The sequence below is a fragment of the Loxodonta africana genome, chromosome 22, assembly GCF_030014295.1.
Source record: "Loxodonta africana isolate mLoxAfr1 chromosome 22, mLoxAfr1.hap2, whole genome shotgun sequence".
Classification (NCBI taxonomy): domain Eukaryota; kingdom Metazoa; phylum Chordata; class Mammalia; order Proboscidea; family Elephantidae; genus Loxodonta; species Loxodonta africana.
In genome coordinates, this window is record NC_087363.1 from 39,653,024 (window position 1) to 39,678,288 (window position 25,265).

At 41.0% G+C, this 25,265-nt stretch overlaps 1 protein-coding gene across 6 annotated transcripts in view; it reads right to left on the minus strand.

The window, feature by feature from the left end:
* Positions 1-3,246: 3,246 nt before the first annotated feature.
* Positions 3,247-25,265, minus strand: part of PPARG (peroxisome proliferator activated receptor gamma) — a 153,024-nt gene continuing 131,005 nt past the window's right edge. For 5 of the 6 annotated variants that reach the window (XM_023547899.2, XM_023547898.2, XM_023547897.2 and 2 more), the window contains 2 exons: positions 21,152-21,602; positions 3,247-3,613 (listed from right to left, as the gene is read on the minus strand). In XM_023547899.2, the coding sequence (XP_023403667.1) occupies positions 3,366-3,613; positions 21,152-21,602 (699 nt within the window). In that variant the 3' untranslated portion in view covers positions 3,247-3,365. Of the gene's footprint in view, positions 3,614-17,455; positions 17,505-21,151; positions 21,603-25,265 lie in introns of all 6 variants that reach the window. The other variant, XM_023547901.2, reaches the window with a different exon arrangement.

Here is a 25,265-nt window from a genome sequence, read left to right on the forward strand (position 1 = left end):
CCTCACCCAACTTTTGAAAAGCCAGATACTCGATTCAGCCCAATTTTTGATTGTAGCTGGTGTGCAGTCAGGGCTTCCTCCATGTGTACCCTGGTCTTCCCATGCTCACAACAGCAGGAAGGTAGAAAAGGCAGCCAGGCTGTACTGAAGGGAGGTGCTGGGAGTAGGGCCCTGGTGGGAGCCTGGAAACTCTTTTTGACTCTTACCCAAAGTCACTTTTCTTCCTATTTTTATGAACACAAATCCCTTAGTGTGTTTGTGTCCAGAGAAAGTACTATGAATAAAGGATGATCCATTTGTTGATTAACTTATGAATCACCCTGGGGGAGATGGAGCAGGAGCTTTGGAGGCTGTATATAATGTGTTGTAAAATATTTAGCAAATGATCATCCAAGCCACAGGGAAAAGCCAGAGAGATGGGAATGTGAATGTTGCCAGTATTTAAAAGCTATTTAATGCTAACCATCAGTGCCAAGGAACTGAGAGCGTCTCCTTTCCTCCCTCCTTTGGCAACGACAGCCCGATAATGTGGGAAGGGCTTGGACGGGCCATGGCGGGCAATGGGAGCTGAGATCAGGCAGGGAGCTGAAAGACTTTTTGTTTGAGAAATCTCTTGAACAAGCCATCTCCTCTGAGTGGGATCCTTACCTTGTCTACGGCTTGCACATTCTTTCTTTTTCAAGGTCTCCCTGATGATAATCTCTCCATATGGAACGGCAGTGCAAACCCTGGTGACTCATCTCTCTGCATGTTTCAGAATATGCTGATGTTTGGTAGCCAGGAAGAAAAGAGTAGCCAAGAGACTGGAGTTGTCACTTTCCTTCCAAATGTTTTGATGTCACTTAGACAACAGTTTCAGACTTTGGTCCCAAAATGACTTGGCTGTACCTGTCATCCTAAAGGTTTGGGCTCAGAAGTTGTTTCTCCTACAGCATTAGGGATCCTAAGTTTTAAGGGCTGGAGACAGGACTGACTTCTCTTATCCCTTGATTCTTGGAGATCCGTTTATTTTTAGGTAAAGGATGAGAAGCTGTTTCCTGATATTTTGGCTTGAATGCCTCAAATTTAAAATTACTTCCTCCTGAGTATAAATACCATAACGAAAGATAAACTAAGGGAGAAGTGGAAGGGAAGTAATTTAAAAAAATCCAAACTCATCACTGTCAAGTTGATTCTGACTCATAGCGACCCTATAGGACAGAGTAGAATTGCCCCATCATAGGGTTTCCAAGGAGCAGCTGATGGATTCCAACTGCAAACCTTTTGGTTAGCAGCCTGAGCTCTTAACCGCTGTGCCACCAGGGCTCCAGAACTAACTTAGGGCTGTGGCAATGACCCTCCTGGAGAACAAAGGCCTTGAGATAGTTTGATTATAAGGCATTCTGCCAAGACTATTCTTGATAAGTGCATGGGTAACCAATGCTAGAGAATTTGATGGCTTCAATCAACTAACAAATCTATTAATTGTGCCAGGAAGGTCCCTGTCTGTAGGAAACTTAAAATCTGTTTACTGGGGAGGCATGTGTTACATACATGATACGGAAAATTACCTTTTTAGTTCAGAAATGTGAGAGATCTCTGGGTAAAGTGGTTCCAAGGAAGAAGATGGAAATAACTATAGCAAAATTACGTAAGAAAGAACCAGAAAGTGTCTATTTTCTCTTTAGATTTTTTTGTTGTTGTTCCTGCTATTTTGTTTTCCTAGAATGTTTTCCTTCCTACTCTCTACTTCTCCCAAGTTGAACACATCCTTTGAGAGCCACTTCAAATCCCATCTACTCTACAGATTCATTTGACTATTTCAATTTTCATTAATCTTTATTTCCTTTGAAGTCTCACACCATTTAAGAGTCTGAACCACTCATTTGGCACATGATTACTATTGTGTATTATAATCTGGTCTAAGCAGATTGATCTTTTCTCCTCAATTCCATTATAAATTCTTTTTGACAGGTATCAAATCCTGAAACACTTCTGTATCACCCACCATTGCTAGCAGTGCAGTGTTCAGGTAATACTTGCCATTGCGCTTTTGGGTTTGTGTTTGTATTCCATCAATAGGAGTGTTGCATAGGCTGCTGTTGGTGAGTGAACAACTGGGTTGGGATTATGGAAGAAATCTGAATTCTTGGTAAATATGGGGATATGACCCAAATTAGCACATGCAGGTTGTACGACACACATATTCTGAGAAGTTTTTGGTACTGAAGTTTCCCTTCCCTCTTAAGCTGTGATTGTTAAGGCAGATATAAAAAAAACAAAAAATAGCATGGTGTTGACTCTGACTCATGGCAACCCTGCGTGTGTAGGGTTCAGAAAAGTTTTAAATTGATGGCATAACATAGTCTATGAAGAAAATGTTTTACATTCTGCTTTGGTGAGTAGCGTCTGGGGTCTTAAAAGCTTGTGAGTGGCCATCTAAGATACTCCACTGGTCTCACCCCATAGGGAGGAAGGGAGAATGAAGAAAACCAAAGACACAAGGGAAAGATTAGTCCAAAGGACTAATGGAACACAACTATCACAGCCTCCACCAGACTGAGTCCAGCACAACTAGATGGTGCCTGGCTACAACCACCAGCTGCTCTGACAGGGATCGTAATAGAGGGTCCCGGACAGAGCTGGCAAAAAATGTAGAAAAATTAAAATTCACACACACACACACACAAAAGACCAGACTTACTGGAGAAATCCTGAGGGTATGGCCCCCAGACACTGTTTTAGCTCAGTAATGGAGTCACTCCTGAGGTTTACCCTTCAGTCAAAGATTAGATAGGCCCCTAAAGCAAAATGAGACTAAGGGGCACACCAGCCCAGGGTCAAAGACTAGAAGGCAGGAGGGAACAGGAAAGGTGGTAATAGAGAACCCAAGTTTGAGGAGGGAGAGCGCTGACATGTCATGGTGTTGGTAACCAATGTCACAAAATGATGTGTACTAATTGTTTAATGAGAAGCTAGTTTGTTCTGTAAACCTTTGTTTAAAATACAATAATAAAAAAATAAAAGGAAGGAAGGAAGAAAGGGAAGGAGGGAGAAAGAAAGAAGGGAAGAAAGAGAGGAAAAAAATAAAGAAGACTGAGAATAAAAAGAGGGGCGGGGGGGAGTGCAAGGGGGTGGGTGGGAAACGCACCAGACTCAGACTTCAAATACTCCCAGCAATGTCATAATATGGTAATTTTTAATATTAAAAGTAAATTGTAAATGTATCTTTATAAACAATATGCTTAAAATAGATCTATTATTCTAAAACCTTTTTTTTTTTTTAAATGCTTTTTCACAGTAAATTTCTTAGGTGTCAGATTTTCCCTCAAAATAATAGTGCAGTTTGAGGAAGGAAGCTTTGTCAGTGATTTAGGACTCTTTTGCTAATACAAGTCCTTGTAGATCTCTTGTAGGAGTGGGTGAAGACTCATGTCCATTTCTGTTTTCTTTATGACTTGCAATAGCTGCACGTGTTCTGTTACGATCTGTCTGAGGTCTGTCATTTTCTGGAGTAGCTTGGCAAATAGCTGAGAGGACTCGGGGTGGTTCAGCTTCAGCTGGAGCTCCAAGGCTTGCAGCAAGTTTTCCTGGATGTCCTCAATGGGCTTCACGTTCAGCAAGCCTGGGCGGTCTGTGGAGCAAAAGCCAAAGACATATCAGGAGGTTCAGTCAACATGTTTTCCAGGACCCACACTGGATGCATATTCAACTCTAGCATACAGTGCCAAACTATTCACCGGCCTTTTTGATTTTGCTTTGTTTTTAAAACAGAGTGGGGAGGGAGGACAGTTAAGCAGATAAAACCAAACAAAACCTACTGTCGTCAAGTCGATTCCGACTCACAGCGATCCTATGAACCCAAAACCAAACCCACTGCCATCGAGCTGATTCTGACTCATAGCAACCCCATAGTTTCCAAGCAGACTGCCACATCTTTCTCCTGAGGAGTTGCTTGGTTTTGAACTGCCAATGTTTCAGTTAGCAGTCAATTGCTTTAACCACTGTACCACCAAGGCTCTTTAAATGACCCTATGAGACAGAGTAGAACTGCCCCACAGGGTTTCCAAGGCTGTAAATGTTTATGGAAGCAGACTACCACGTCCTTCTCCTGCAGAGTAGTTGGTGAGCTCCAACCATTGACCTTTTGGTTAGTGGCCAAACACTTTAACCACTGTCCAACCAGGGCTCCTTGTTAAGCAGATAATGGGTAAGAATTGCGTATAAGAAGGATGGAATTAAAATAAAAAGTCTCAGAGCCCTTTCCAGGGGCATTCTTTTCCTGATCAAGACATAAATCTGTTGTAGTCAGTCAACATAACATGGTACTCAGATAATCCGGTCCTCAAATGGAGGTGTCTTCTGCCTACACGTTTCTAAAAACCACTTGCCGTTGAATTGATTCCAACCCATAGTGACCCCATGTGTGTCAGAGTAGAGCTGCCCCACAGGATTTTCAATGTGTTGCTACTCATCCAGAAATCTCATCTTTAACTTCTGCTGCTTCCTGATGATATTCTCTTTTATAACCTCTACCTATTTCCTTGGAGTCCCTGGGTGGTTAATGGGGATAGCTACTGAGATTAATGGTTGGGAACAGTTAACACATTCGGCTGCTAACCAAAAGGCTGGAGGTTCAAGTCCATCCAGATGTGCCTAAGAAGAAAGCCTGGTGATCTACTTCTGAAAAACCAACCATTGAAAACCCTGTGGAGCACAGTTCTACTCTGAGACACATGGGGTCGCCGTGAGTTGGAGTTGACTCTATGGCAATCGTTTAAGTTAAGGTTACCTACTTTCTTACAACAGCTTTACATACGCTTTTTAAAGAAGCTTTGCCTTCTTTTTGCTTAATATATCACACATTTTTAAAGTGACAGAATAAACAGTTTTTAAATACGGTTACAGTTTGGAAAGAATGGCCCCAATATTTTAACAGAGGTTACTTCTGAGTGGTGAGGCTGTATGTAACTTTCATTTCCTTATTTGAATTTTTAAACGGTGAGCTTAAATCACTTTTAAACTTTTAATATTTTTCTTCCCGTAGATTTTGTTAGATTGATCCTTAAATACTTTGTAGTTTCTATTGTGATTGGATTCTTCTTTCTTATTACATTTTTAATATATCCCTGCTGATTTTTAGAAAAATTACTGATTTTAGTATATTGAATCTAATTTTCTGAACTCTTGCCAATTCAAATATTTTTTATCATGGACTTTTTGTTTTATTTCTTATACAATTACATCTGCAAATAATAGTAGTTTTGTTTCTTTTTTTCCTACGTTTATACTTCTCATTTTTTTCTTGCCATATAAAAAAAAAACTAGTGCCATCGTGCCATATAGCATTGGCTAATACCTCTACTATAGTTTTAAGTAACAGTGGTGACAGGCATTCTTCAGTCTGGTCCTAGCTTCCTCTAGCCTCAATTTTTGTAAATATCCCTTTTCTCCAGCCATATTAAGCTACTTTCATACCATGTTCCTCAAACATCCTAGGTTCTCTCATGACTCTGGGCTTATGAAGGTTCTTTTCCTGCCTGAAACATTCTTATCTTCCCTTCATCCATCTTACTGACTTCAACCTATTCTTCAAAATATAGCCTGTGTCATTATGTCCTGGAAGCCTTCCTTGACATCATCCCTTCCTGCCTTCTTCCAATCCCCCTTCTCTGCACTCCCGTAGCACCCTATATATACACCTGACTAATTATATACAATACTTTTTACTAGTAGATGACATTCAGTGAGTACTTATTATTTTCCAAAGATTGTGCTGAGGGCTTTAATACACAATACATCACTAAATCTTCACAACAGCTCCAGGAGGTATTTTATGGAGGAGAAAATTAAGACTTAGAGAAAGAAGTCAAATTTTGCCCAAGATCTGTCACTCGTAGTAAGTGGCAGAGCTAAAATTTGAATTTATATCCGTCTGATTCCAAACTCTATATTCTTAACCCTTCTTTCCTGTTTTGTAAGAAATTATTTTCTTGTTTACCTCCTTATTCAACCATGAGGTACCTGAGGGCAGAGGCTCTCTCTTGATCACCTCTGAACCTCCAGTGGAAGTATAGGATGCACTCAGTTTGCTGAGTTAATGAGTGGGAAGGCGGCTCTTGCTCAGAGTCCTGGATTGAAAAGGGCAGTACTCCTGGTTGGTGAACACAAACCTGAAGGCAGAATCATTACACAATGAAGAAGTGCCCTGCAAACAGTGTTTTCCTGTATCGAATAAACCCTAGTAACCTTTATCCATTGAGGTGGGGTTGGAGAGAGCAAATGTTAGAATCCACAGTGGTCTTGGAGTTGAACTTTCCGAACTCCAAACATTTTCCTAAATTAAGTTGTTGCTTTTTTTTTTTTTTAAAGTTATAGAAGTCAGCTTGCCTTTGGTTTGATTTTTTTTTCTCTAGCTTCTCTAAGATATCCTATTGACTATAATAATTTTTTTTTTTAAATTTCAGCATTTAATTTTGGAACTATTGGCAAAACACTCAGATTCTGAGACTGAAACAAATAATCGAGTCATGGCCTAGAGAATAATGTCCCTGGAAGCGGTGTGCCTTTCTCACAGTTGCGATACAATATAATGAAAACAACTCATACATTAAGGAAAACTAGACCCTGGGTTGGCGCCTTCGGTTTAATTATTGCTGATCCTCCCCCTTAACAAATGCTCAAGATTTCAAAGGCCAAAGGCAATGCAAACACATGTGCGTCTTAGGTGATCGCGATTTATGTAAAGACAGGTGTTGAAAGTGGCACCTCCTTGGCCTGTGAGCACACCCCCTTCTGCAGGACCCTCTACTCCACAGAGGCACTGGCTCCTCAGAAACAAGGACTTTTCTCCTTTATCCTCCCTGTTGAGCAGCATGAGAAGCTAACTTGGGTCCAACCTTCTGCTGAAGAGATCACATTAATCTAGAAGCTTTCATTTATTATGACAGCTCAAACAATCAAACCCTAAAATGCAACTGCTCAGGCTTGCTGGAAACACTTGGCTTCAGTGCCGTATGATGGAACTGGCCCCTTGAGGAGTGGAAAAGGATCTGGTTTGGATTTGCAGCCCCCTCTCTGGCAAGTTATTCCTCATGATGTGACAGATGAAGTTTGGCTGAAGGGCTGAAATTTGTGGCCACTGATTTAGTCTAAATTCTCCAATGACAAGTTGGAGCATTTACAGATCTGTCCCACTGTCCCCCCTACAGAGCCTCAGTCCAGGCAAAATGGCACAGGGAAGCAGTGCAGTAGAGCAGAAAAACCAGTATATTCTATTTGTAGGTCTCTCCCTAGCCAGCTCAGTGACCTTGGGCAAAGTGATTATGCTTGTTAGGCCTCAATTTTCTCCTCTGTAAACTACAAGGATTGGACTACATAGCTCATCTCTTAGACTCCTTCAAAAGTTTCAAGATCAATTCTCCTTTGCAATTTCCTCTACATAATTCACATAATTAAACTGGGGAAATAATCTCAAAATCTAATTGGAAAAGTATAGCAACAGTGTCACAAATTAAATTTAAAGAGGATTAAAAAAAATGAACAACAAAAAAACTTCCTTTGGTCTTAAGAGTCTCTGGGTGGTGCCAGCTGGTAATGCAGTTGACTGCTCACTGAAAGGTGGAGGATTGAGTTCACTCATGTGCCTCAGAAGAACGGCCTGGTCATCTACGTCCAAAAAAAAAATCAGCCACTGCAAATTCCATAGAGAACAAATCTGCTCTGACACACATGGGGTTGCCATGAGCTGGAGTCAGCTCCATGGCAACTGATTTTTATTAGAGTCAAGGGCAACAGAAATTTGTCAGGGTTGCTCCCCACCCTGGAGTCAGCTATAAGACCTCCCTGCTCCCCGTTCTCCTGTCTTCCTCTCTCTCCACTGACACTCAAACTCTGCCAGAGCTGAGCTCAGAACCACAAACGTGCCATGGCAATCTGCATTTCCTGCACATGGGCTGTCCTGCTCATTTCTCACTCTCCACTCTGCACCACCAGTGCCTGCAAAGCCCTCGTCTAAGAAGGCGCTGCTCAGGTCCTCTCCCTGCACCTGGCTAAGGGCAAGTGCTGAGGTCCGGAATCAGTGTCCAGAGGCACTCTTCACGGGTCTCTGCTGCCTAGAAAGCCCTTTTGCGAAAGTACATATTGACTCATACACTCCAGGACATAACACTGGGGAACCTGGACTCAATTACTGGTTCCTTGCTCCCCAGGCTGCAGAGTTGGGAAAGAAACTTTTCCGGTCCTCATTCACACAGTCCTGGAACTGATTAGGGAGCACTGTTGATTACAGGCACATCTACGAAGCTTCTCTCTCATGCATATCTGATCCAGTTAAGGGAGAGCTCTCTATAGCAGACTGAGTTCTCTGGCCCTCTGGCTGTACACCTGGGCCAGGCATTTCCCTAGCACAGATTTTCTCAGGAGGTGTTGCAGTGAGAGAACCAGCTGGCCACAGTGGGGTCTTCTGAAGGGCAGGCAGGAAACCCAAATGGGATGGTTCTGTCCCTCCTCTAAGAGCTGTGGTTGTGGTTTTTCCCAATCTTCTCCTGTTGGCTCTCTGATAGAGGCTGATCTGAAAGGAACTGTACCTAGGGCACTGGGAATAAAGTCTGAAGGCAAGGCAGCTGTGAATTGATCCATGGACCATGAAGACCTGAGTCAGGTGTGAGGTAAAGTGAAAGGGGAGGCAACATTATTTAAGGAGCGCTGCACTTTGCAAATTAACTTCCCTTTAAACTTCCTCTCTTGTTTCCTTGATTTTGTTGCTCCCTAAATTCACAAAAACTGGTTGCCGTCGAGTCAACACGACCCACGGAGATCCATGTGTGTCACAGCAGAACTACGCTCCGTAAGATTTTCAGCGGCTGATTTTTGGGAAGTAGATCACCAGGGCTCTCTTCCAAAGTGCCTCTGGGGGGACTCAAACCACCAACTTTTAGGTTAGGAGCTGTGCATTAAACGTTTGCAACACCCAGGGACTTCCTTTAAGTTGACAGAGAGCACCTCTGTAAAGAGCCATGGATTTGGAAAGCCAAGAGTTCATTTGAGTTCTATCTCTCTTCCACATAGTTTCTGTGTGACTTTGGACAAGTCATCGAATCTCTCTGGGTTCCAACTTCATTTTTAAGACAGCAATGATATTTCTTTCATAAGGTCGTGGAAGGAATGAAGTAGGTAAAGGGATTTATTATATATAGGATACTGTTATTCTTCATGTTTGTTCAAATAAAGGTGAGCTCCAGAGGGCTGGGGTCAGTCGTATAGGTCAGGTGGGATGGCATGTAAACAGCTGGGGGAAGAAAGATTGTTGAGCTGTTCTTGGCAAGAGCAGAAATTCAGGAGTGCAAGAAAATAATTCCAGATGCAGACACACATTTGGGGGTTCCAGCAAGTTCTCATTCTCGTAGTTGAACGCACACACTCAAGATAGTTTAAGAACAATAATAGAACTGCACAGTCAAGGTGCCCAAATCCACAGATCTAACCATCAGGAACGATGGTGGGCATTCAGCAAGACTGTGAATTCTGCCAAATTTACCTTTGGTAACCTGTGCTATGTCCTGTAGCAATTCTCTCCCAGAATCCAGCCTTTAGGAAAAATTAATGGAAGAAAGTTTCACATGTGGTCTTCTTTTCATACTCAAATTTGGATTGAGCTTGATCTATCGCAGTGATGCTCAACTTTCAATCCACACTGAAGTCATCTGGGAGATGAAAAACCAGCAAACTGATGCCTGGGTCCCGTTCCTGGAGGCTCTGATGTACTTGGCTTGCAGCGTGACCTGGGCTTCAAGATTTTTAAAAGCTCCCAGGGGATTCAAATGTGCGGCCAGAGGGAGTACTACTGGCTGAGTTGAGAAGTAGCTGGAGTCCCAACTTGGCAACTTACTTGCTGGGTAACTGTGGGCAAGTTACTTAACTTTTCTGTACCTTGGTTTTCTCATTGAAAAGATGGAGATACAATGCTAATCTACCTCGCAGTGTTGTTATGAGGATTAATTGAGTTGCTGTAAGGAAAGTGCTTGGAGCAGTGTCTGACACAGTACTTAGTGCTCAGTAAGTTAGCTATTATTTTTGTTAGTGTTCCTTGAACTCTTCTCTTTTTCTTTTCCACCTTTCTTCTCTTCCCATTTCTCTGATTTTCCCGGGTCCTTTTTGTATCTTTCCCATTCTGCCCCCTCTTAATTGCTCCCTTCTTCTTAGCCTTTTTTGGTTTTTGTTTTTTCCTTCTTCCAGAATCCAGATATTTTCCCTTACCACTCCTGGTATCGCGCCTTGGTGGGGATTTATATTAAGAATCCTAGCAGAGTCAGCCTAAGCTAATGAGAAGTCTGTGCAGTGGATTATTTGAGTAGAAATGTAGCTTCCTGCTGCTATCAGGGAAAGGAGACAACAAATGAGAGAACTTGTAATTGCTTTAACAAACAGATAACGATCGTCCTAACCAGCACATTCTGCTATCAGTGCGCATGTGGCTGCCAGAGTCCTTTGCTTTGAAGTGGGTTAACATTCTGACACTCCTCCACTGAAACAATGACAGTAAACCTGTTGCTGTCAGTTGACTCTGACTCATGGCAACCCTACGTGTGTAAGAATAGAACTGTGCTCCACAGGATTTTCAATGGCTGAGTTTTCAGGATCAGGCTGCCAGGCCTTTCTTCCAAGGTGCCATGGGGTGAACTCGAACCTCCAAACTTTTGGTTAGCAGCGGAGCGCATTAACTCTTTGCACCACCTAAGAATTCTGCTTAAACGGTAGCTTAACATTAATAAATGCTTTCTTTGTTCATGTCCAAATGACAACTGTTCTTCAAAACAACAATATATATTATTTGGCTGGGATGGTGGAGGAGGTAAACCACAACCAAGAAACTAAACCCAGCTACTATTTTCTTTTATCTGCCCGCTAAGTAGCAATTACACTTCAACTCCCCTCAACTCAAACACTCACCTATCACCTCCAAAAAGCCAGCCATACTCCAAAGCTACAAAATGGAATGCAAAAATACCTACTGACCAGGTGGGTAACACTTTCATCTTTTCTGTGCTCCAAGGTCCTCTTTCACCTAACGTTGCTTCTGGAGATTTTAACTTGGGCTCTATATCCAGGTCTTTCAGACCAGAAATGAGACTTAAGCTTTCTGTCCTGTCCTTGGGAAGTCCTCATCTTTCCTGTCTCCTTTACCCTGGGGTTTTTTTTTTTTTTTTTTACCCTGGGGTTAGAGCCCCCTTCTCCTAGTCATTCTGGGTCACACAATTTAAGTCCAGCCACATGGTTTGCTCTACTCCTTTCTGTCAGGACGAGGAGAACAGTTTGTAGTTTTTTCCCTCAAGCCTAGTGATGTCCATAAATTTCTGCTTCTTCTATGTCTAAGACAGGAGTCCCTGGGTGGTGCAAATGGTTAACGTGCTTGGCTGCTAATGGAAGGGTTGGATGTTCGAGTCCACCCAGAGATGCCTGGGAAGAAAGGCCTAGGGATCTACTTCTGAAAAATCAGTCATTGAAAACCCTGTGCAGCACAGTTCTACTCTGACACACATGGGGCCACCATGAGTCTTAGTCACCTCAACGGCAACTGGTGGTTTATGTCCAAGATGGGCTTTGATTAGGACTTGTAGTAGGGTGAGAGGCAGAGGAAGACGAGTGGAGTGGAAATATGATTTCTTCCCTCACATCAAGCCTGACACACTAGTAACCCTAGCCCATCTGGTTGGCTACTACACTGGGATTTTCTGGATAAGAGAAAGAAGAGGGAAGAGAAGGAAAGGGAAAGAGAAGGGAGAACTAAGACCTACTCTTCTTTACCTCCTCAACCTCTAGATATACCCAGAGCAAACCAAAAGTAGTAAACATAACAAAAAGTTGCTGAGGATTAGTTCTCTGCAGTCATTTCCATTTCTTTCCAATGTCTTGGAGAAGTTTTGAGAAGACCCCATGATCTCAAAACACAGGTGTGATCTCTAAGTATGGGACATAATGTGCTAATACAATTTGTCAGAATTCTGGAAGTCTGGAACAGCCCCATCCCTCCATTCCTTATCTCATTCAGTGGCAATAGGGCTTTAAACACCCCTCACCCCCAGGCCCTTTTCCCCTCCTCCAGTATCTCTTTCTCTTTGGGTTTTGTTTTCAATCTACAACTAATCCCCTTGAAACGATAGCTGATAAATGGATTAACTGATATCTCCCCAGGGGCAGTTATATTATATTTTAATGTGACTATAGGTGGAATTTCAAGCAATTCGACTGGCAGCCTTGAGTGGAGCTACTTCAAATTATATCATACAGGGAAAAAGGGAAAATTAGCATTTATTGTGTACTTAACTTGTTCTAGGCATTGTGCCAGATGTTTCACGCAATGCTATTTCATTTACTCAAGGTAAAGATAAGGAAATTAAGGCTCAGGGAGCTAAATAATTATCTGAAATCACACAGCCAGCAAGCAGTGGAGTGGGGTTTTTGAACTCCTGTCCATGTGATTCCAAAGCTTTCCACTGTCCCATCCTGCCTCTGCTGGCCGGCTTATTTGTGAAGTTGGTAAGACCCTCTAAGGGAGAGGTCCTTGGACTGAGTGATTGCTCCATTACCTGTACTTGGTTGGCCTCTCTGTTGTGAGTGACTTGAAGCATCCCTAGGTTTCATCTTGCTCACTTGAGGATGGTCTGTCTGAATGTCTTGGAGAGCTATGCCAGTCTAGAAGGCTGCCTGGGGTCACCCAGAGTTTAAACACACATTTTAAGAACCCAAAATAATAAAGTGCTCCAAAAAGCGGCCCACTGGCTGACTGACTGAACCTTCTCAAGACCACCAGTATGGTGACAGGAATGACTCAGCAGTTTGGCTATCAATCCCGTCTGTCTCTGAGGGCAATTTCGATTGTTTGCTCACTCACCAAGAAGATCCCAGCCCACCAAGCCCAGGCTGAGGAGGGAATTTCTGAAGTGGTCACAGATCAAAATGCTTCTAGATTTCTACAAACAACAAAAGCCTGTTTATTTTTGTAAAATTTCCTTGGATGATTCTAGTATGCTTCATCTTCCCTCTGCTCCTCCCACTGCCCCAGCTCTCTGGTTTCTAGAATTTGGGCACCTATTGAGAACTCATAAATATAACTCACTCCTATCAGTTAAACTAAATTCATGAGGTTAGCAAACCAATGGGATGTTTCTAGATAACTTGAGTCATTATCAAAGGCAACAGGGTAGGGTTTCCCCACTTGTTGTGGCAGCATGGTAGGAAGAGGATCCTTCTAAGAAAAGAGTGTCACACACCACACGGGCACAGTGTTGTTGTTGAGACCATCCAGACTTATGGTAACTCCATGTGTAGTGCCCATTAAATCATTTTTATCAACTATTAAATGAAGTTTATTCCTCTCTGATACAATCACAGCCCAGATGGGGATATGAACAACATATAACACTTTTCAGCTGTATCAAATGTCCTTGTTTATTCTCAATATCACAAGGAGAGTCAGAAAAACAACTCCTTTCACAACTTAGGTTCCAGCCTGAGTCTCGTTCAAGAAAACTCTATGGATAAGGTACAAGAGGCCACGGAGCCGACCTCGATTCGTGGTGACCCCATTTGTGTCAGAGTGGAACTGTGCTCCATAGGGTTTTTAATGGCTGATTTTGCTGAAGCAGATTGCCAGAATTTTCTTCTGAGGTACCTCTGGGTAGACCTGAACCTCCAACCCTTCGATCAGCAGCCTGGCACGTTAACTGTTTGTACCACTCAGGAACTCCATTAGACAATTTTTTCAACAAATAAGTGAGTGTTATTCCTCTCTGACCCAATCACAGCCTGGATGGGGAAACACTAGAACATTCTTTGCCTGTCCTGCTCAAGGCTTAGTCATATGAGAAATCAAATGTCCTTGTTTGTTCTCAATATCACGAGGAGAGTCAGAAAAACAACTTTTACAACTCAGGCACCAACCTGAGTCTCGCCCAAGAAAACTCTATAGATAAGGTAGCTAATTATTTAGTTGGTATATAAGAGTATATATAGAAGATAGCTGGCCAGTTGTTGATAGTATTTTTAATATCTAACTTTTAAAATATTTTGGGTTTTGTCTCCTCTCCAGTTAACTAGTAAGGAAGATGGTAATAGACAGAGAGGATGTGAGGAGCCATGAGGTCAGGCAGAAAGACGGGCTCCCTAAGCTGGGGTTTCCTCAAGAAAAGCTTAGGCCTACTCAGGAACATTCACTATGTCTTTTGTTCCAGGAAAGGACAATAATATCCATTCTAACTTGTAGAAATAATTCTGCAGTAAAATAGAAAAAGATTACATAGGAGTTGGAAATACTCTCAAGATTTTGAAGGGCACTCAAGGAAGAGGAGAAGAGAGAGGGAACAATCACAGACCCAGTCAGTGGTCCTCCAACTCTGCCTGTCAACGTTAGTGCTCAGTCAGCTGCAGTGAGGTGATCTTCCACTACAACTCGACTAAGTGCTTTTTTGTTTGTTTGATACCAATTAACAGGAAAAGAGGAAGTGACTGGAGGGTATTTTAACAATTTTTAAATTTCTCTCATACATTTTTTCTGCCACCACTTGTTGATATGAGAACCAGTATAAGATGGTATCGGATTTTATTTATTTCAAGTTTACCATCACTTTTTGTGGGAAGTTCTGCAAACAACACCATTATTTCCAGGTGCCCTGCTATCTGAACAAATTTAACAATCACAGCACCAGTCTTCAGTCTTATCAATGGGCCTTATTCCTTCCCCAAACAATTTTCAAAAGCTAGGATATAATTTTGTTAGTTAGGTTAAAATGGTGTCTTAAGAAGGGCTTTGGTATTAATAAGCAATACCTGAACTGCCCCTAGAAATTAAAAATTAGAAGATTTGGAGGCAATATATAAATAGGTAGGTTTTGATAGTTGCCCAGAAAACTCCATGACCAAGGTAATTAATTGTGATTCTTCCAAATCTCAACACACAATAGGCAGTAGGGCCTAACAGTTAAGTGGCTCAGCTTTAAAGTCAGAAAGACCTGAATCTTGAGACCTTCATAGCCTGTGACTTTGGGCAAGGGGCCTAATCTCACTAAAATTTAGTTTTCTCCAGCTGTAAAATGGGGATACTAATAGGCCTTGTAGAGCTGCAGTAAAGATTAAACGAAGATTATGAATGTATGTGGAGTGCTTAGCATATAGTCTGACAAAACCAGTCCACTTGCTGTGCAGTTGACTCTGACTCATGGCGACCCCACGTATGTCAGAGTAGAAACTGGGCTCCACAGCGTTTTCAGTGGCCGATTTTTTGGAAGTAGATTGCCAGGCCTTTTTTCCAAGGCACCTCCGGGTGGACTCAAACTTACAATCTTTGGTTAGCAGCTGACTGCCTTAACTGTTTGTGCCACCGAGAGACTCCATAGTCCAGCAACAGTGACGTATTCAACAAATGGTACTCAGATTACTATTCACTCAACAAGCATTTATTCTGGGCCAGGTGCTCTGATGCTATTTTAATTTCAGTAAGTTAAAAAAATCTACCTACCTACCTATTTCTCTATCAATCATCATGACCCATGGATAAGCCAGGTTATTGACCTGATAAAATTAGGTGTTATCCAATTGTCATAGAATACTAGCTTTTCCTTTATTTGCAAACGGATGGCTATGAGAACAATTGCCCCTTCTTGTAACCTATTCTCCCTGCCTACTCAAAGGCAGTACATGATCATTCCAAGAACAGCTGTTCGAAGTTGCTTAACAGAGAAAGAACACTGCGGTGTTGCTGGAAAAAGATGGAGCTGCTTCATAGGTGCACAGCCAAGCCAGACTCCAGAGGGTAAATGATGAGGTTGGATAACTTGCCATCTGCGGCCATTGTAGCAAAAATCTCAGTTTCTCTGCCATTAGGACAGTGATGGCAATTTGCCTTGAAAAATATATTGTAAAAACCAAGTGAATTTCCTCCCCCATATCTTGGAAGTTTAGGAAGAACTGTACTGGATTCCAAACTGTTTTGAATTAACAAAAAGAGCTTTTTCCTGTTGTAGAGTTCCAGCTGGAACCCTCCTCTACTTTTTTTCACCAAACAGCAAACACTGTACCACTCAAGAGGGCAAAGCGTCCAATAGAGTATCCTGGGGCTTGTCAGCTTTCCTGAGCTTTGCACTTGGCTTTGGTTGCTGGGTAGGTTTTGGGAGTTTGCTGGTGTGGCTGGCATGCTGCTGTGGCGCCAGTTGTAAGCATGCCCCTGCTGGAGGCAGTTTTATGACTCTTGACGCCACCCATCCTGTCAGTGAGACTAGATGGGGCAAGGAAGCTATTATTTACCATGTATACGAAGGAATTGTGACTCTGGACTACCCGTCCAAACCTTAGGGAGTCTGGTGAAGGAAGCACAGGCTGCAGGCCCGACACAGGAAGTAGGGCTGAGTTGACCACGACCCACCAGCCAGGTGGCATGGCGGCAGGGTATAGAGTAGAAAGGGCACTTGGAGGTGGTAACTAGGAGACCTGGGTTTTGGACTTAATTCCACTACTCACAAGTCATCAGAGCTCAGACAAATTGCTGAAGTCTCTCCTTTATTTTCTTTCTAAGACACGAGAATAAAAACATAGGAGAATTGTTGTGATCTAAAGAGATCATGTTGAGGGAAGGCCCTCAATGAGATGGACTGACAAAGTGGCTGCAACGACGGGCTCAAGCACAGCAATGATTGTGAGGATGGCGCAGGACCGGGCAGAGTTTCGTTCTGTTGTACACAGATAGGGTTGCTATGAGTCAGAACTGACTCGACAACCTTAAGAAGGTACAAAGTGCTGTACTTTGTCTGGTTCTGGAGAGTTGCCTTTTTAGTTGGTGTAATTCCCGCCCCAAGCTCAGAAGACAAAGAGACAGAGGAGAAACACTTGGAAGAATTAAGTCATCTTTCTCAGCAACCTTGGTTTGAGAGCTGAGTGAAAAGCAGAGATGCTGAGCATGAGGCAAATCTAAGTACCAAATCTAACAGTATCAGCAGTTTAAAAAAATACTTAGTTGGGTCAAATCAGTTACTTTCATCCAAAAATCCCCTCTGAGTCTTCTAGGAACCACCCCTTTATCTCCCCAATTCCCTATCACCGACTCTTATATGGTGATCACCTGCCCATTCCCCCCTCAGTCTAGGGTCTACTGTAGAACACCTGTCACTAAAATGAAGCTGTCTTGTGATCCTAAGGCAGCGTTGAATGAGGTCAACTGCGTGTCTGCCAAAAGCTTTTCTTTCAGAAAACACTAAAGCAATCTATAGACCAGAATAAACTGCAGCGGAGAAAATAATCACTTTTGTTAAGATTGGGTAAACAAACAAGCAAACCCAGTTGTTGTGGAGCCGATTCTGACTCATGGCAACCCATGTGTGTCTGACTAGAACTGTACTCCACAGGGCTTTCCGTAGCTGTGATCATTTGGAAGTAGACCACCTGGCCTTTCTTCTGAGGAATTGCTGGGTGAATTCAAACCACAAACCTTTCGGTCAGTATCCAAGTGCTTAACCGTCTGCACCACTCGGAGACTCCTGATTGGATAGGAACAGAAATTTGTTTAAATGTATCAAAGCCTCTTGCTTACATGGATGTTTCCCCTTTCTGGAAAATTCAGGATAGGGAGAAAAAAAAAAAAAATTGAGAAATTATTGTCACACTCTAATAATCCACAATTTTGGGATACTGATCCTCCATTTATAGGTCTTCGGTAGAATCCAGCCTTTGGATTGGGAACGACTGTTAAGCAGCTCTTTACTTAGCTGATAGTCAGCCTCTCTGAATAAAGGAGGAAATCGAATGCCTGTGGACTGGACAAATCTGGGGTCCAGCTTATTCATTCTTATCGATTGTTTGTATGTTGCCTTCATCTCCAAAGGCAAACCTGGATCCGGTAAGGATTTGGCTTTTGTGATATTGGAAGTAGTCAATGGTAAATTTCTTTTTTTTAAGAAGTCTAAATTTATTCACAGGGTTTCCTTTGCCATTATAACCACAGATAGAAATTTTTATAATCTATATGGCTGGCTGATATCTCCAGGTATCTTATTGTTATGAGGATCAAAGGAGATCTGGATATTTGCTACTGGGAAAACAAGCTGTATAAGGCTGAAAGACACTCATTTATACAAAATCTCTGTTTCAGTGGTACCATTTTTTAATTTTCAGAATGAAAGCTGAAGCCTAGGATGCCTATTAAATTGAATCAAGCTATTCTCAAAGCTATTATTTCTTGACCAATTTATGAAAATTTAAAAGGTGTACTGAAATAACTGACTCTTAAATAATCTAGCTTATGAGAAATCTAGTTAGGGACAATAATGGCATTTTTCCAGATGGAACCACGTTGTTGTTGTTTCATGTGGCCATGAAATACCATTGCTCAAATAATTCAAAAAGCCCAGACTTATGGCTGTTCCTTGTCCGCCAACCTTTTGGTTAGTAGCCAAGTGTTTAACTAGCTTTTCCTAGTTAGCATCTTTGAATGGCTTATCTCAAATGCCTCCTTTAGTATCTGCTGATAACTGGTAGGAATATAAGCTGCTACAAACTATGGAATACAATTTGACAATGATGTAGCAGATGGCTCATAGTCATTGCGTGTTCAGTCATCTACCTAGCAATTCCTCCTCTAGCAATTCAGAGAAAATAATCTGAAATATGGACAGAGGTTTACATATAAGAATATTCACAACAGCAAAAATCAGAACATATTTTCCATAATTTACTATATCCTAGTATATCTTTATAGTTTTTTAACAGTAAATTAGAAGCAACCTAAACACAACCAGAAAGATAATTTAGCATATAACGGCCCCTTTATAAAACAGAGTATTTTAGTCATTAAAAATGGTGTTAAAAAGGATATACTGTATATATATATTGGCACATACTTTTTGGTAGGAGAAACAGACCTTTGTTAATCCTATTTTATTCTGAGAGCTGAGACCTTTGCTTTTCACTTAAACCTTTCTGTATTCTTTGAATTATTTAAATGACCAGGTATTACTTTTATTAAAAAAACTAATCAATGAAAAATATTAAAGAGCACACAGTAACATGGGAAAATGATTAAGTGAAAAAAAGAGAAATATGAAGACTGCTTATATAGTATATTTAGGGAACATATTAGAGGGAAATACATCAAATGTGATTTTTTGACTTTTTATTAAAAGGAAAATATGCCTTAAAATATTAGCTAGTTAAACACATTAGCTTGTTTTCTAATCTGACTTTTTAAAATTTAATAGTTTTTCCCCAGTAATCCTCAAATAAACTGGAGCCTCATTCTTCTTTGCTGAAATAATCAAAAATCTCACCCAGCAGGTCAAGGGTTAATTTGCTTTTTTAAATTGCTATTTTAAAAAATCCCAAAGAGGAACTGAACTTGTGTGAAATAGATTTGATCAAAACATGAAAACATGTTTAGACAGTTTATTTTGGTTATATAAACAGAACATTAAGAAGTCATTTTTAAACGACTTAAAACTTGACACTGGACTTGTGGCTCCAGAGCTAACCGGTGCCATATCATTTTCCATTGGCACTTTAGTCATGTAAAGGGTTATTATTTTGTAGAGTGTGGAAGCTGGGAACAGAGGCTCCAGCACCACACTGCCTGAGCTCATGACCCTGGTTTCATCTTATACTAGCTGTGTAACCTTGGGCAAGGGTTGGAGACTTTCAGTGCTTTGGTTTCCTCATGGATAAAATGGGACTCACCTCACTGGGCTGTTGTGAGGATTAGATGGATGTACCGCCTGGCACGTAGCGCGTTGCCGTCATTCCGACTCATAGTAACCCTACAGGACAGAGTAGAACTGCCCCACAGGGTTTCCAAGGAACACCTGGTGTATTTGAACTGCCAACCTTTTGGTTAACAGCCATAGCTCTTAACCACTACACCACCAGGGTTTCTGCCTGGCACACAGTAAGTACTTAATGTGTTGGCTGTCATTATTATTATTACTACTACACTAGGTACCTGATTCCAGAAGCAATCTGCTCTTGAGTAATTGGACAACTAAGGACTGCAGAGAGGATCATGCTCTATGTAATATGATACGATAAAATATAGTAGACGGAGTCCCTGGGTGGTACAAATGGTTAATGTGCTTGACTACTAACCGAAAAGTTGGAGGTTCAAGTTTACTGATCCACTTCTGAAAAATCAGCCACTGAAAATCCTCGGGAGCACAGTTCTACTCTGACACACATAGGACAGCGCCATGAGTTGGGGTCTACTCCATGCTACTGCTGCTGTAGAGTTATATACATCTACTTCTACAGGACCACTATGCCCCTATATGGCAAGCTTCAGACAGGAGTAAACACGAAAAGCTCACCTGAAGTCCACTTCAATAATGAAAACTCATCATTTAAAAACAATCTCTATAGAGAAAAATGAAAGTAAAACCTTCTTCTACTCAAGTTGGGCACACGTGAGAGATGAATGGAAACAGCATTTACTTGGATATTTAGATCATATACTTGCAAAGCCAAACATGCAATGAATTGTTAGATAACTCAATTTATTTCTCTGCCCTGAGTTCTTTGGTTCTGATTGCATTCTTAGTCACAGCCATCTCACAAGGGTACTTTGGTGCAAGCTATCAGAGGGATCTATGAAGAATAGGAAGAGGTCAGTAGATGTACATCCCTTCATTCCCGATACTGGGAAAGTGATTCAAAGTAATATCTTACTGATAGTGGGGCAGGAGCACAATTTGACCCAAATCACTCAGTAGTGCCTTTTATATGTGAAGCAAATATCATCTTAAGCAAAGTTATACATGTCATTACTTAAATTCGAATTGAATTGGCCTTCTAGAAAGGAAAGGAAAAGGGCAAAAGGAAATTCAAAAAAGAAAAGAAAAAGGAGAACAGAACATTTGCCATTAGTCTTCCATGTTTGGATTTGACTGGAAAAAATACTGAGAGGGATAAAGAAAAAGAGCCTGGGTTATTCATAGCCTTCACCCAGCAAACCTCTGATTTCTCTCCTGGTTTTTTTTTTTATTCAACACGGTCATAGCCTCATGCCATTGACATTTTCTGTTTGAAAACTGCAGCAAGTACACAGCAAAAAGGAACAGAGACTAAAACTAAGGAAAGTCAAAATTCTTTCGGCCATTACCATCATCCTCCCCTCTCTCATGGCAAATGAAAATATGAGTCTTACCTCCGCTGAGAATAATGACAGCTATAAATATTGCCAAGTCGCTGTCATCTAATTCCAGTGCATTGAACTTCACAGCAAACTCAAACTTGGGCTCCATAAAGTCACCAAAGGGCTTCCGCAGGCTCTTTAGAAACTCCCTTGTCATGAATCCTTGGCCCTCTGATATGAGAACCCCATCTTTATTCATCAAGGATGCCAGCATTGTGTATATGATCTCATGGACGCCATATTTTAGAAGAGTTACTTGGTCATTCAAGTCAAGGTTCACAAAACCAGGAATGCTTTTGGCATACTCTGTGATCTCTTGCACAGCCTCCACCGAGTGGAACTGACACCCCTGAAAGATGCGAATGGCCACCTCTTTGCTCTGCTCCTGCAGGGGGGTGATGTGTTTGAAATTGATTTTATCTTCTCCCATCATTAAGGAATTCATGTCATAGATAACATACGGCTGCATAAGACAGGGAAAAAGTAGCTGAGTTAGAGATTTCTAATTCACAGCAAATGCCATCCCCATTCAGAAATCCATTTCTTTATACCCATTTGTGTTGCTAACTAAAAAAAAAACTTTAAAGCTGAAGATAGTTACTAATGAGAAAATACTCTCATCTTCCTCTTATTGATCTTAAGCATCTGCTGGGACCAAACATATTCCACCAACTTTGGTCTTCTTTCCTTTCAACTTATACGGTACCACTTAATCTACGACTGGCTAATAGTTCCAATTCTATAGTTTGGAGAGTCTTTTGTTGCTGACTTTTAAAATGATACAAAATCTATTGTTTCTCTTAACTTTCAATGGAATACATTTTTAACCCTCTTTCTGTTAAAAAAATCATTTTAGCAATTCTGGGTTGAAAATACCCACTTGAACATCAACAAAACAATCTTGCAATTTAAGATGAAGTCTTCTCAAATCTCAATGAAGTCTGCATATGAAATACACTTAGCTATAATAAATCAGTCTGAAAGCAGATTAAAAATACTTAGCCAAGAAAATGTCTCTCTTTTTTAAAGCTCTGGAAGCAATACATTTCAAGGAAGAACAGATGTAAGAACTGTGGGTAAACACTGTAGAAGGTGATGAAATAAAAAAGGGTTTTGAACTAATTTTTAAAAATATCTATCCTTAAGTTTCAACCATACTTTCAACATGAACTCAGGTTTGCAGTAGACTACTTTCAAAAGTAGCTGTGTTAGTCATGAAATTATCTCTTTTTCATTTCCTTGTATAGAACTAACCAAAGATTTGTGGTCATTGTGAAATGCTCCAGGCTCTTCTGAGAAGGAACAACACTTCGTATACATCAAATGTACCCAAATACATAAGGAGTGTAACCCCAATCCTATTCAAATAAGTGTACACCTAAAAGTACTGGAATAATTGTTGAGGATATCTGGGTTCCAGCTTTGATTCTGTGGTTAACTAGGTGATTTTAAGAGAGTCATTTATCTTTCCTAGGCCTCAAATTTTTTACTTGAGGGGAGTGGATTAAATTGGGGGTTTCCATCTCTTCTTTGAAGAAATTCTAGTTGCGTTTCTGAGAAGCAGTGTATGTGTATGGCGACTGTGCATGTGTACATGTGTGTACACTGAAGATGACATCTCTGTTGGACTAAAAATAGTTTCTTGAGAGCAGAGATCCTGAGAATTCTCTCCTGAATTGCAAGGGGGAAAGGGGTGCCATGTGTGGCCTACTGGTTTGGAGATTCTATTAATTTCTATATGAGTCTACGATTTCAACCAAACTGTTAAGTCTGTTCTACACTGGAGGAAATAACACTAATATTAAGGACTCTTAGCTTTTGGATAGATTCCCAAACCTGCATCTTATTCCAACACCATTTATTGGAGTTATTATAGAAATTCTTACTTTTGTCAGGGAAAAATTGACATCAACTGTATTGTTTAGCAAACCCCAGAAGAAGACAGACTTGAGGACCCAAGGGCAAGTTTGACTGGTGGCTCTAACCAATTCTTCAAGGAAATCAGGAGCACAGGAAACTATACATTTTCCTTTAACACACTGTGCTTACTGTGCTTCTTAGAAAACTTGTTTCCCCCCCTTCAGAACCGACATTATTAGTGGCAGAGAAAGAAGGGCTGAGGAGATAGTCAATCATATCAATGATAATTTAATGAGTTTTTCCAGTACAGTAGACTTTAATCCTGAGAAAAATTTGGATGGATAATGATGCCTTTACAGGACCTAGAGAGCGGAGTTTTGTAGTGTATCAGAATTCATGTCAGTGAAATCATACCTGTCTTTCCTGCCATAAGCATATATGGCGTGGGTGCTTGAAAAGTCTAACACATGTACAAGGACAAACACCAGGACTAAAACCATGGCTTCTTCACGGGTGGGAAGAGCATACACTAAACTGCCCACTTCAACTTTCCGATGAGCTTCTGCTCAACCACTTGGCTTCTTGGCACAGAACATATACACAGAATTCTTTCACCTCCATGTAAGCAATTCATCTGGAACTGTGCCCTGATAAATCACCCTTGTGACTCTTCCCTTTACTTCCCCTGTCCCCTCATATAAAGGCCCAGGTTCCTGTTTTTGAAACTCTGTGATAGTTGAACACAGGGCACAAAATCCTGCTAATTTTCTCTCCCAATTTAACAACAATGTGACTTTAACCCCTTGGCAATCAATGTTGGTCAGGATTTCCTGGCAGTAAACACTCAAGGACAGAGAAAGGAATCGGCACCCCCACCATCATGCCAAACCATTCCAATTTTTTTTTTTTTTAAGTCCCTTCAGCATTCTGAAAAAGTAGTGAGCTGGCAGAGAATGCTGGGTATTGACATGCAAATGATATCAGGTGGTGGTCTTTGTTTTTCCTGGTTATATCTGATGATGCCGTTTTTTGCCGTATTTTTGAAACCTGCATAGATTCTTTCAGCCTCCATGGGGATCCGTCTGAGTGATCACAAGGCTCCATCTACCTTGACATCTTTCTTTGCAACCAATTCACCAATTCTGATACTGCACTTAACTTGTGTATCACTTTCACATTTCCTACTGGGAGCTCCCTTATCCTCAACCTAGTGCTTGGCCTGCTTTACTGAGAGTTCACCTCTTAAAACCTTGGAGGGAAATTGGAATTTATCTTGAATCATTAATTTAATATTGCACACCTGGTAAAATATTCCACATAAAACATACTGCACTTCCATGTTTGTATTTTTCACAAAGCCACGTGAAGCCTTTATACTTTCAATTAGCTTGCACAGTGTCATTTAATGACCTGCCATTATAGGAAGAGCTTTGCGATTTTCAAATTTTGTCTTACTGAATTTACATTACGTTTGGGGCTACGTTTGATATAGTATCTTCAGACACTACATCAAATGGCCAGATAAGCATGCCTTCTTAACAGGAAAGAAAGCTTAATGACATCTAGGCTATCATCAAGGATAGCCTAGGTTTTTGTGGGGCCTGAGACGTACACTATTGTTGGGGTCTTCATTAAGAAAAATAAGACAAATTATGAGTACAAAATTGTCTAGGCCATTCCCAGAGTCTTGGAAGAGGCTCTGGGCAAAGGAAGGGCCTTGAGGGTTGACTGGCTTCATAGTGAATCTGCCTCTGGCCATTATGATGCTTGCCTTTTCATTTACTGGACAGGTTAGAAAAAGGTGAGAATGGATTGAAGAAAGTTGCCCTTAAACACAATTTTTTTCTCCAGGGAACAAGATGGTTTCTGTAAGAGGAAATCAGTTTTCTTTGGAGAGATATGGCAAATGTAGTTTTTGACATCATGTTATTTTAAATTAAAAAAAAAAAAAAATGGCTCTACATAGCAAAGCCAGAATGGGATTAAGATATTGTTTTCTGTAGGTGATTAAATTTAGTCACTGATCTGTTGCTTGCCTCCTCGGTATAACACAAAGATGATGGAGGAAACTAGCTTAAGGATAAAAACTACATAGAGGAGTAAAAGTTCACTTTTTTCGAAAGGAAAAACAGGACAGTAGTGCTCCTTAGGAATTCAATGACATTAACATTTTAATACACAAATTATGAAAGGGATTATGCATGGAAGTATACACTTAGAGATGTATTTTAGAATGTATCTAAGTTCATAGCCCCTCCTGAGTAAT